The sequence below is a fragment of the Boeremia exigua genome, assembly GCF_020726555.1.
Source record: "Boeremia exigua strain MPI-SDFR-AT-0100 chromosome Unknown C7974scaffold_11, whole genome shotgun sequence".
Classification (NCBI taxonomy): domain Eukaryota; kingdom Fungi; phylum Ascomycota; class Dothideomycetes; order Pleosporales; family Didymellaceae; genus Boeremia; species Boeremia exigua.
Window position 1 is genome coordinate 539,568 of NW_025763528.1, and position 12,655 is coordinate 552,222.

Below are 12,655 nucleotides of genomic sequence, written 5' to 3' on the forward strand. Positions count from 1 at the left end.
GCTGTACACGTTGGCATTGCTGCAAGGCTGAACACTCGAACTCCAATGGTCATGCTTGCTGACACAGATGCTGGCGAGAAATTCAGGTTTTGCTTGATTGGCCAATCTTCAATCGCCCTCATGCTGAGCTTATCAGCGACGAGGCTGAGCGACACTGCTCTGCTATATATTCGCTATGTGCACCGACACTGACATGGCCCGACACCCACTCTGCATCACGACCTCAGCAGAGAAGATCGTCCGAAGAAACTGCGCACGTCTTTGTGCCTAGCTCGGTCATTTGTTCATGTTATGACAAGCCGCAAGTCTTGCCTGTCGACTTACATCTCATACATGTTTCTCCATCAAATCGGCAAAGGCATCATTTTTGAGAATTTCTGCTCCTCCTTGCTTCTCTGAGAAGGAGGGCAGGTTTGACGCAAGAAAATGAGCAAAAGCAGAGCCCCTAGCACCAACAAATCATCATGGGGTCGCCATCAGTCCACCATCGAGCGACTTTACGTGGAAGAGAGGAGGAGTATCGATGGACCAGAGGGCGTTATGTCGTACATGGAGAGAAACTACGGCTTTCACGCCAAGTAAGCAAACCTTCCACTACTAAGATACACAGCTGACGACCCCAAGCAAATCTCAATATGAGTATCGGATTAGCAAATGGGGAAAGAGGAAAAACATCAAGAAGCAACAGTGGTGCACAGTTGCTCGAATCCTGGCGCAACGAAGTGCGGAAGGTAAAGAAACAGAGGTCAGATTTCAGGGCAACCTCATCTCACCAGAAAGGGTTGCGCGGGAATTGGCAAGATACGCTAATTCAACAGCCAACCAGATGTTGCCCGCACGTCCGCCATCCGATCAATATGTGCAAGAGGCCAATGTTTGGTCAGGTCACGAATCTCAAGAACTCGGAGATGTCACAGTTGCTACACCCTTTGTTCCCACGGAGCCAGAGATACTTCCTTACGATTTCACTTTTATGGACGTCGAATTATATGCCTCTACTCTGCAACATGAGTGGCCACCTCCAATCGTAGCTGCAGGGAATGTGTCGATGCTTTATTCAATGGCCTGGATGCACCCCATGTGTTTTCCTGTCAGACTAGAATATCAACCATTCCATTGGCTGCCATCGCTGGATTGGAAGATGGTGTCACAGCTCTCCTCTCAGTCAGATCTCATCAAACCATCCACGGTCCGTTCAGACAACATGTTCTATGCGCCTACAACAGCCCTTGAGAATTTTTTCGATGGCAGTCGTGCCATCGCCGAGTTTAGCCGTGTCATTGTAACAATTCTGAACAATCTCGACAAAGCGAGTGACTTTAACATCAGCCGAGTACATGGGTGGCTCGGATCGCTACCTCTTCCTACTCTGAGAAGATTCTTCAAAGCACTGTCACCACCATTGCAAGATGTACTCAGGCAGCAAGTGTTCAAGGCAGCAATGGAGCGTGAAGATGAGATCACGGTTCAGGCCATGCTCGAGCTTGGCTACGACGTTCACGAGAAAATATTCGTGGGTGCCATGAGTGTACACGACACTGTTTCGCCTTTGCACAGAGCACTCGAGCTTCGGCAATTTTCTCTCGCCAAGACAATCGTTACACACCTCTCGCAGATTGAGTGTGAACTAGGACTTCAAGACCTGCTTCAGAACATCGTAAACGGGTCCGACTTGCAACGCTTCGACCTCCCCAGCTTGGGGGCTTTTGGCCGGAAAAAATGGGCGGACTTGATGCAAATACCACTCGCGAAGGGAGCAAACGCCACAGTTGGATGCTTTCACCTGGCTACTTGTGCTACGCTGGATCTTCTTTTCTCCAGGGGTAACACGCTTGCACTGCTAGAGGAGGGGCTGGTAAAGTGGGCCCTTGACGATCTTGACTATCATAGAAGATCGTATCTAAACCGCTTAAATTTCGCTATGCGACGAACTAAGCGTATTGTTACCTACTTACTGGGTAGTGGCTTCAAGAACGTCGACAAATCTACACCAGAGCTTCGCGTCGCCCTCTCAGCAGCTATGGAGCTCGCCCTCGACGTTGACAGACAAGAATTTTGGGCTGTGGAACTTATTCACTTAGCTGGGCTTCAACTACAGCCTCCTCTTGCGTCAAAGACATATACAGATACCATGAAGTTCGCAATCGACGAAAGTTGTGCTACCGGTGATTGGAGTCATGTGCGTCGAATGATAGACGAGCCGGGAGATCCACCAAGCCCTCTGCCACCAGATACACATGACGATCTTTACAGGCGGGTTATTTCTGCAGACACACGAGTCGGTTTCGATGCCGCCATCGCAGAAGAAGGTGACTGGAGACAGTACAGTTCGTCCATTTTGCAATATGTTTGCAACAAAGCACTGAGATTCGAGCGGGACGATGTCGTCGTTGCGGTAATACTGACACGGCCAAGGTTTTCAAGAACAGAATTTGCGAGTGTGCTACACCATCTGCTTGCTTACGGCCAAACTTTGGCAGTTGGTATGCTGATTACTTTGGATGAGCAGTTTGCAGGAGCGGTGGGAAAGCCAGGCTATCATCGAAATTTTTCGATGCTAGAGAATCTTCTGTATCGTTCCCACACAGCTTCAGACTATGACGACCACTTGCCCAGATTTGGACGACTTGACGCTCCAAGCCGACTTCAACTGGTCTTACGTGCGCTTTCTTACCACGCTATCCATACAAATGATCGTGATATGATGGAATGGTTGATGAAGAACGGACTAGAAACAAACGCACTGCGATTCCTCGGATCTAGCACTCCCGAACCTAGACTTTTGATAGCTAGCAGTAATTTTTCGGGCGTGCTAGCACATCCAGCCGACTTTGACGATTATACTTTCCCCTCACTCCTCGCCATTGTTGCGAAACGCAACTGCCCATAGTGTATTCAAATACTCGTTACAGGCGGTGCGGATCCTGTGAATTCGGATGCTTTGAGGGCAGCAGTGGGGGCAAGAGCAGATACTTCCACCATTCAGATGCTGCTGTCTGCAGCGGGCAGTGGCAAAAAACAGCAGTATGGAGTCGGTGCGATGAGAGAAGCTATTCGCCAAAAAGATCACGCCCTCGTTAGTCTCTTAGCGAAGCATATCGATATACATGGAATGGATACCGACGGTACTCCTAATGATCACCCGTGTAGCCCGTTAGGCGAAGCAATCAGATGCCACTGCAAGGAATCGGCCCAGTTACTTATTAATTTCGGGGTCCAGTTGGAGGCACTCGTCGCCTGGTGTGGAATGAACGATAGTTTACTTACTCGGTTGACACCGATGCTAGCGGCTGTGTTTGTAGGTGACTTGCAGATGTTTGAGCTCCTTGCGAACGCTGGAGCAGCTCTCGATCACGGCCCAAGACTTGGTCTTCTCCGGACGCCCCTACAAAGCGCTGCGGAGCTAGGCAGATTTGAAATCGTCCGCTTCTTGCTCTCGAAGGATGTCTCTGTTGACAGCGCGCCGTTCTACTCTGGGGGAACTCCACTGCAATTAGCTGCAATTAGTGGCTTTACCGGCGTAGCAGAGCTCTTGCTAGAACATGGCGCCGACGTCAACCACCTACCTGCGGAAGGAGATGGAAGAACAGCCTTTGAGGGAGCTGCTGAATGGGGCAGAGTCGATATGATGACTTTGCTGGTGCGCTGGGGTGCAGATCTTGACTTAGTCTCGCGGCCGGAGCTATTGCATACTGCTTCCAGTGCTAGTATCGACTGGACACGAGCATATCAAGCTGGATACGGTGACAAAAACAGAAGAGAGAGTTGTGAGGTCTTTGGAACACAGTATGAAAGGGCTCTCGTCTTTGCAGAGCGGCGAGGTGAGATGGCCTCAAAACGGTTTGTGCAACACCTCCGAAGAGAAATCAGCAATGAGTCGCCATCTTTCTCATGTGGCACGACCTTCGAAAGTTCATGATGATGCTCATTGATCACTAGCACACAGGCACATTAGTTACTTTTTGTACTCGTTCCAGGCGGCTGCAAGCAATTTTCTCTCTGTACGTGCAAGTCTCCAGATATTGCTAGAGGCATTTGTAGAAAACATAAAATTGATCTAGTTATTGTACATCTATAGAACACCGCGGTGTTCTAGTGTTTCCTCTTTACGGTGTTCTACTGAATTAACCCAAAACCTGAAACGCTTGTTACTCTTTTCGATCGTCATCCTCCTTGCTCTTGCGTGGAACAAAGCACCTGGTCTGCAAACACGAGTGAAGCGCAAAGTGACGGCATCCGGGTCCATAACTATCGGACTGCGAAGTGATTAGCACAACATGCGAAGGATGTAGTTCAAACATACCAAGAACTACTGCCTGCAGAATGATGAAAGATTCCGTTCGAGGAAAATACTGCGGGTAGCCTCGGGCTGGGGCGACATCCTCGACATCTTCAACATCTGGCGGGTTATCAGAAGGGTGTAACTGTGTAGCAACGTATTGCGTACCATCGTCCTGAACGCGACGGTTTCTACACTGCAAGCGCCAAAGTAGAACTCCTAATGGAATGCACGTGGCCGCTAGTGTAATGAAGGCGATGATAGCTTCGACGGACCAAGTCATAGTGTTGGAAGTTTGGAACCGAACTGACGACGGAGGGTGCCACACTTTGGGTGAGATTATGTATCTCATTTTACGATTCTGGTCAAACATGATACAAGGCAAAGGGGCGCAGGAGCATTTTGTGATTTTGTTTACGATTTTGAAATGCGATTTTGGAGGATGGCTGTGACCCTGGTCGCGGTGTCTGATTGGCTGTGTGATTTATGATTCTGTAAAAGAGCACTTGGACGCAGGGCAAAATTAGGATTGTGACTTATTGGCTATCGCCTGCTATCTACACGCGTCACTAGTCAACAAGCTACAAGTAACCTCCGTCTGTGCTCTGTATAATTGCGATTCTGTACGAGCGAGGCTGTGGTCAACGGCTTGGGTACAGATTTACGATTCTGGCTGGTTGGTTGCTGATTGGCTCGTTCCGTTTAGGTCGCTCGCTATCTGCCAACACTCTACGGACCGCACCACCTCCCAAACCAGATGCGGCAATTCGAGAGGCGTGTCATACTGTCTGGAAGGCTACAATATCGTGTGCTAAGCCGCGCATGTCGCTTTTGAGGCCCAGGCGCCCCGTAATACACCGGTGACGCAGCCATGCCGCTCGTTTCAGCCTTGCCTGCTCTCAGCTGCAGTATAAGTAGGCGCAGTCCCCTCTTCGAGTTCGTCAGCCGTCATCAGAACCAGGATGTCGAACAGAGTGAGCAAACCTTCGAACAAACACCGAGGACGTAAAATCCCAGATGCGCAGTGGGAGTGCAACCGCGATCGCATCATCCATCTCTGGTTGGAAGATGGAGATGACGGAAGAAAGCTGGATGAGATTGTGAAGATCATGGGGGACAGGCACAAATTTCATGCCACAGCTGCGCAGTATCACAATCGATTTGTCAAGAAATGGAACATACGCAAGAATGTCACAAAGAACGAGTGGCGGAAATTGTACTGGGACAACGCCGACCGAAGACAAGCAAGAGAGGACTATGAAGTATTCTTCAACGGTCGACTTCTTACCTCTGAACAAAAATCAAGAGAGTGGGAACGTTACGGCTTTGCCTCGGAAAGTCGTCCTGGAGGTGATTAGTGATGAAAAAAAGCCCGATACCTCCATCGCTGATCATTTTAGACCTGAGTCCATTGCCCGAGACCTTCGAGTACCGGCCATGTGATACTACATATGTGCCGAACCCAGTGGAACAGCTGTCGTCTCTGGTCTCGAACCACATGCGAATCAACGAATCGAACGTCAACCCCATAACAGATGATGCACTTGTTAGAACTGCACCATCTCAGATGATCCTTGGCTCCAGATCTCATGTCTTCCTAGATACGAGTGTAATAAGCCCTTTCTCTTGGAGCTTTTGGCTGGACTGGACGAAGCTGACCAAGCTCGTGGGCCATGATCACCAAATCGTCCACGCCTGGAGACCGGATCTAAACCAGCTGAACGCTATGTTCTACTCGCAGAACCAGACCCCGCTCACGGTTGCTACCGCTACAACTCCCCTTCTGCTTCAGCACTTGGTTTCGTCCATCATCAACGGTGTTACTCATGCCAAAAACCGAACCCAAGGCGATGTCTTTCATCTGTTGATAACGCTACCAAGACAAGCTGTATCGAAATTCTTCAAGGCTTTACCAACAGAGACCGTAGATATTGTCCGCCAAAGACTACGGGAAGCTGCTTTGAGGTATAGTAAACCAGACACTGTGCAAGCCTTACTCGAGCTTGAGCAAAGTTTATGTGTGAGCACATTTCGCGCAGAAGCTGAGGTCTTTGCTGTACTGGATAGGCTAAAGACTTGTGACGAAATTGTCGCTCCGATTATCGTCCGATACGCTTCTCGAGTGAGTCGTGAACAAGATATAGTCTTGAGCCGGCTTCTGAGCATTTTCTCGGGGTGCAAGTCCAACGACCTACGTCTTCTTAAATTTGTGGCTCTGATGCAGATCCCTATCGAAGCCGGTGCAAGTCTCACAGAACCGTGCTTCTTTGTGCGGTGGCATACTCGAGCAACTCTAGAAGAACTAATCAGACTCGAAGAGAGCGACATCCTCGTATGGATCGAAAGAGGGTTACTCGCCACAGCCACACAGAGTATCTCACAATATGGATCTCTGCGAGACAACACATTGCTCAATTGGATTCTCTCCTCTTTGAAACGACATTTCCACCAACAGCTTACTCAAGACATGTGGACAGACCACGACGCCGCAGCGACTTGTTGTGCCCTGGTCAATGCATTCCAAGCTGCACTCGATCGCGCTTATGAGTGGTTAATTGAAGCTATCTACGATACTAGTTATCAATTGGCCTGCTTTTTGCATTACTCTCAAACCGATTTTGATCTCAACAACACAGTAATGCAAGCCTGCAGCGACCGAGACTGGAAGCGAGCATACCAGGCTGTTTCCGAGGCCAAACCGGCAATTGTCGGTCAGCCATACTCCAATTACGATGTTTGGAGGAGAGCTGAAGAGCAAATGAGCGATGCAGTGATCCTTGAGGACCTCGATGAGATCGAAGCATTGTTTGATATGGAGGAGGAAGTGGACCCGTGGGATGCATTTGACACAGCAATAGAAAACAATTGCCACAATGCTACCGCCCTATTAGCCACATATTTTGGCAATGATAGGATCATCGATCTGTTGGCAGATAGCAAAGTGCAAGCAATCAGCACACTTCTCTGTGAGCAGTCACACTGGACCGAAATTATTCAGAAGCTGAACAGGGAATACACCTATGATGACCTGGAAGATATTCTGTATCATAAAATCCCGCACAAGTCTTGCCGCCAGTTCCCATGCTGTTTGGACTTGTCCCGTCTCGAGACTCAACAGATTGTGCTCCGGGTTATGAGCTATCATGCTATTCACAAGCGTGACACAGCATTTCTCGACTGGCTACAACAACATGACTTGGCGATAGAGGGCATTCTTGTTGCGAGAAACGAAGACATGGATATCCTGGAGCTGCAGACCTTGTCAAGTCAGAAAAGCAAGCTTCTCAATCCTAACACTACAGGCGAGTATGACATACGCCTTCCGTCTCTCATTGAGGTCGCAACCCAACTCAACGATGTAACTATGATCGGTTACCTACTCTCACAAAGGCTTGTGTATCGTGATTCTGATGCACTTTTACACGCAGTCAAGACCAAGGCGCAGATGGCGACAATCAGAATACTTCTGCAAGTGAGCTGTCCGATGCCCACCGGACCAATCAAACAATATGGAAGTGCCGCTTTGCGCTGCGCCATTCGCGACAAGAACCACGAACTTGTCGGTGTACTGGCCAAAGCGACGGACATACATGGCTTGGAGGGGGTGTTCCAATGGGAAGGATGTCTCAACTATCTAGACCCGCTCGGTGAGGCAATATTTCGAAAAGATTGCGTTGCTGTTGGGATCCTGATAGAGAACGGTGGAAATCCCAATGCTATAGTCGCTTTTGACGGACTGCACGAACACACCCCTCGAACCGCCGAAAACAGTGTTCTGTCGCGTATGACAGCCCTTCTCGTTGCCATTGATGTCGGAGACTTCACAATGGTACAGTTTCTGGTTGAGAGAGGAGCAAATGTCAACCGTGAGTCGACGATGGGCGTATTAAGAACCCCGTTGCAGAGAGCTGCAGAAATTGGCGACTTTGAGATGGCGCAATACTTCATCAGTCAGGGGGCCATAGTTGATGCTGCACCGCGATATGGAGGTGCAACGGCATTGCAACTGGCTGCCATGAGTGGCCATCTTGGAATCGCTGCACTCTTGATTGAACATGGTGCCGACGTTAACCATCCTCCGGCCAGGGGCCCAGGCCGCACAGCCTTCGAAGCAGCAGCAGAGTGGTGTCGGCCGGATATGATGCATTTTCTCGTACAACATGGTGCACAACTGGAACTTGAAATTGAAGAAGAGATTGACGAATCCTCGGAACCGGATGGGATGGTCAAGTCAACGATATATCACTTCACTCGGTGGCGTCCTGTACACAAGTGGCGCACTCAATATGAGCGCGCATTGCAATTTGCAGAGGATCGTGGAGAGCACGCTTCGAAGAGGGTCGTGGAGGCTATAGCCAAACAGCTTCAAAGCCACCGGGGTGACGACCTCTCGATCCATTGGGATGAGAACTTGCATACGTCAGTGTTGCAAGAGATTGAATTACCTGTAGCCTAGGAAGCCAATGTTCGACGGAATTAGATGTCAGCTACAGTGCTGTCGTGTAGAGATGGAAATCCTCAATTTGCTTGATCTGCCTACATCCAAGGCGGAAGCGGGCGCGCTAGCTATGTTCAGGTGTCAATCTGCTGCGGGCGCCCACAGGATGATCCTGCGAACCCGCCGCGCACACCCTCATCTCCTCCACATTCACGCACCTTTTCCTGCACCAACTTTGAACCTATGCATCAGGGCCAAATCGTGATATAACTATACGTCTTAATCTATGAGCCCTTATACGTATCTGTAGTGACCTTAGTCCCAAAAACTAACCCTATCACATCCTGACAAGCCCAAGGAGTAGGGACCGGAAGATCGTCTGGAAACTGTTTGGTGTTCTTTGCCAAGACGCTGTTTCCCGCTCGTTCAGATCGGGATGTGCGTGTCCGCAGGGACGACAGCTGTGGCGCCAGAGGCTGGACCGACGGATCCTTGGCGCGTAGGGTTGGGCCCTCAACATGTATTACCGACCTTGCTACAAAAGGACTACAACGTCTAGGCAACTCTCGCAGGAAACTCCGGTCGCTACACCTGCCAGCTCGCTGACTAGCTGGCCGCTGACAGCTTCCCCTGCAGGGGCAAGACCTCCGGCGCGATCACACGGCCCGCCAATGGGCGGATCGAGCGCATGCCAGACCTGAAGCACATGCCATGCGCATTGCCATGCATTGCGGTCGTGATGGTTCGGTGGAACCAACCGCGTGTTCGTGGCTGGGATGGTATCGCAGGAAGCGACTCAGTCACTTTGATACCCAATTTACTTGCGGCAGGACACCAACATGTACATGTTTCCACTCAGTAACGACTGCTGTTTCCCCATGGTGTCACTTGATGAGGCGAATCGCGAACCCCGAACTTGCCATTCGCACTTTCTCTCTGAGACCCGCTTTCGAAGGTTGACATACTTTGCGAGCACCCATGGCCAACAGCTGGTGCCGAGTGGCAATGCAAAGGTCGCTGAGCTGATATGATTGCTGCATGTTGGGCTCGTCCCGTGAGCTACGTAAGTCATGGTCGTTGCTACGCGGGACGTAGCGCATATGGGACTGCGGACGTATCGGCCATACTATTCTTTGTCTGTCTCAGGAGAAAGGTGCGCTTAATACCGACGCATCCCTTTCCCACAATTCGGCCGCCAGCATAATAACGTCGGTGATTTCCCTCTCGTAATATCTAGGCCTGCTCGCAGATCCACGTCGTCTTGAAGCACGGTTCGATGTGTATATGTGTGTGAGTGCGCAACTGCAGGCGAGATGCAGATCGTAACGTCAATTGTAAGTCTTTGAGTTCTAAAATGTAGTTCGGAATGCTGACAGGATGCTATCGCAGGCGATACAACTCGTGCTGGTAGTGATCGCGTTCGCTACCACTCTCCTACGATGCTACATCCGCTTGATCCTCGAACGCCGTACACTGACCATCCCGGACTGGCTCGTCTGGGGAGGATGGCTCGGCACTCTTGGTTTTTCTATAGGATCGATTGTCTCTTTGAATATTCAGATCAGTCATCCGCTGGTCGAGCCTGACCTTGTGACTGACTCGGTGGGCTACCTGGAGGTGCGCAAGATCACAACAAACTGTAATAACGAGGGCTAACAAACTTTACGTTCAGACAGTTTTCGTCATGTGCTACTTCTTCGATTTTGGAATCTATTTCCCGAAGGTATCGCTGGTCGCATTCTATTGGTGGTTGATCCCGCTTGGCTTCCGACGCCTTCGGGTCGCTGTCTATGTGGCTGCTGCTTATGTGGGATGTTGCTTTCTTGGGACTTTATTGACCGATACATTAATTGCACCGCACATCTCGGACAATTGGTGAGTTGTTCGCTCGATGAACATGGATGGAGGACTGATGTTTGCAAACTAGGTCGCTTGAAAACCAATTGAATTCCACATGGAACTCATATACAGCCTTCCGAAGTAACTGGATTCTAAACTGGTCCACAGATATGCTTTGTATGTTGATACTACATACCTGTAAAGAAGAGCTGCTGACTCCGATGCAGTATTCATCCTTCCATTCTTCATCATAAATTGCCTCAAACTACGTACTCACCAGAAAATAGCTCTCTGCGGAGTATTTTCGCTTGGGTTAATCACCATTGTCATAAGTCTGGCACGCTTCATCGTATACACGGTTAGTGACTACAGTGTCGATGACGCATCTGGAAGTACGTACCTCTCACTTCTACGAATCCCAAATTTTCTACTGACACACATCAGACCTTTGGTGTACAGCCGAAATGTGCACAGGAGTCATCGTCGTATCGTTACCATCCTTGAAAGTCCTGGTCATTCGCAATTCGCCGAACAATTCTTCCTACCCTCACAGCACAAACGGATATATGCATCATGCTGGCTCCTCGAAGCCGCAAAGCAACCTCGGAACGTCCAGATCGCACGTGCAAGGTGGCCGAATCAGTGACGATGAACTGGAGCTAGTCTTCCAAGGAGCGAGGAATCCGTCGCGAACCTCTTCGCCACCAGCTGGCTCGACAGGGCCTCACGATGCGAAAGACAATGTAATGGTCACGACGGAATGGAATGTGACGAGTCACGCCCTTTGAAAGCTACCATGAACGATGTACAAGAATACTTCGAATAATGAACGCGAATCGAGATTACAGCACGCAAATTCATACCGTCGAACTGCTGCCCACAGGATGGAGCGACAGTGCTCGCCGCGGCTTCTCCCTAGAAGTCGTTCGTAACCCCTAGATCAGTCGCTGTACGTTTTGAGGGGGCTGCTTTACATTTAACAGCCTCGTTAAACTTCACACACAACGCCTGGCTACGTCAACTTACATGCCTCTTGGGTACCGCTTAATAATGTTCTTTTAGACTGGAATAGCACGTCACAGAATGCTAGAAATGTGTTCCAAACCAGGCCAAAACATCTGCTGATGCTGTTCAAGTCGATAAACCAGCATATTCAGACAAACCATGCCGAAAACTATTCGAAATCACCACCACTTCTATGACTCTCCATACCAGTGCCTTCCCCGGTCCCCAGAATCTTTCCCTTTTACGTATGCAGCGACTGCGCAGATTCCGCCAGACGACATGAACCACACACGGCCTCCTTTCATGAATAATCTGGCTACCGTCAAACGCCCGACACCTCGGTTTTTGATGGAAGTATCTTTCACAAATCCTCAGAGTGCTCTAAATCGAGAAGCGAGTCTCATATGCGGACAGCAATGGACTCGCCATGTAGACGTCCGCGCGGCGACCGTAAACCCGACTCGAAAAGTCCGAAGAATGTCCTTCCTGCGTAGGAGCAACTCCAACAAACGACCGTCAGGGATCTTCACCTTCGAATTCGAAAGCAGGAAATATAAGCCCAGACGGAGAAAACGATTTGAGGCTGCCATCAAGCTATGGCAAGATCGCCTTTCACTTCTCGACTTGTATGAAGATCCACCTTCATCCCGTCGTATCCCAGGAGGTGGCGCTATAGACCTGATAGCGGCAAAATCAGGAGACATGGCGCCTCACATATCGCTTGGTGAAGTAGTGTAGGATATCGGATTGGCCTCTCAATCAGCGCTGAAGCGAATCCCATGACACTTGCAGAGTGTAGCGACTCACTTGAGGAATGAGCGGTGATGAGATTGGTCATACAAAGTATGAACTATCCTTTCTCACCTACATCGAAATTGAAATAGACATGTCAAAACTCTTGGCCTACATCACGAGCATAAAAGACAGACCGCGATCTAAGAATGACATTCACTGTAATTATATCCCCGACTATATAGACGCTTTCAAGTCTCCTCCGGCTTATTGACAAGTGAGCTCGATAGAAGCTACCTTCGCTAGCCCTTAAGACCGCAACTCGACTGTGCAGTGTTAACAAACATGTTGCGGGCTAAGTA

General features: G+C 49.7%; 4 protein-coding genes across 4 annotated transcripts; 3 read left to right on the forward strand and 1 right to left on the reverse strand.

Moving 5' to 3' along the window:
* Nucleotides 1-119: 119 nt before the first annotated feature.
* On the forward strand, nucleotides 120-2,866 carry C7974DRAFT_342582 (uncharacterized protein; the record flags this gene model as incomplete). Its single annotated transcript, XM_046139300.1, has 2 exons — nucleotides 120-578; nucleotides 625-2,866. Coding segments are annotated over exons 1-2 (2,394 nt in total), but the record flags the coding sequence as incomplete, so codon positions are not given.
* A 1,199-nt stretch (nucleotides 2,867-4,065) lies between these two features.
* Nucleotides 4,066-4,660, reverse strand: C7974DRAFT_401823 (uncharacterized protein). The gene is made up of 2 exons (XM_046142632.1): nucleotides 4,448-4,660; nucleotides 4,066-4,399 (listed from the first exon to the last, which is right to left on the reverse strand). Exons 1-2 carry the CDS (start codon nucleotides 4,650-4,652, stop codon nucleotides 4,149-4,151), a joined length of 456 nt encoding a protein of 151 aa, XP_045993258.1. The 5' UTR covers nucleotides 4,653-4,660; the 3' UTR covers nucleotides 4,066-4,148.
* A 348-nt stretch (nucleotides 4,661-5,008) lies between these two features.
* On the forward strand, nucleotides 5,009-9,227 carry C7974DRAFT_474931 (uncharacterized protein). The gene is made up of 2 exons (XM_046146621.1): nucleotides 5,009-5,629; nucleotides 5,680-9,227. The coding sequence occupies exons 1-2, from the start codon at nucleotides 5,242-5,244 to the stop codon at nucleotides 8,733-8,735; spliced, it is 3,444 nt and encodes a 1,147-aa protein (XP_045993259.1). The 5' UTR covers nucleotides 5,009-5,241; the 3' UTR covers nucleotides 8,736-9,227.
* A 683-nt stretch (nucleotides 9,228-9,910) lies between these two features.
* Nucleotides 9,911-11,532, forward strand: C7974DRAFT_45269 (uncharacterized protein). The gene is made up of 6 exons (XM_046145837.1): nucleotides 9,911-10,051; nucleotides 10,107-10,334; nucleotides 10,390-10,592; nucleotides 10,645-10,733; nucleotides 10,784-10,948; nucleotides 11,001-11,532. Exons 1-6 carry the CDS (start codon nucleotides 10,031-10,033, stop codon nucleotides 11,342-11,344), a joined length of 1,050 nt encoding a protein of 349 aa, XP_045993260.1. The 5' UTR covers nucleotides 9,911-10,030; the 3' UTR covers nucleotides 11,345-11,532.
* Nucleotides 11,533-12,655: the final 1,123 nt, after the last annotated feature.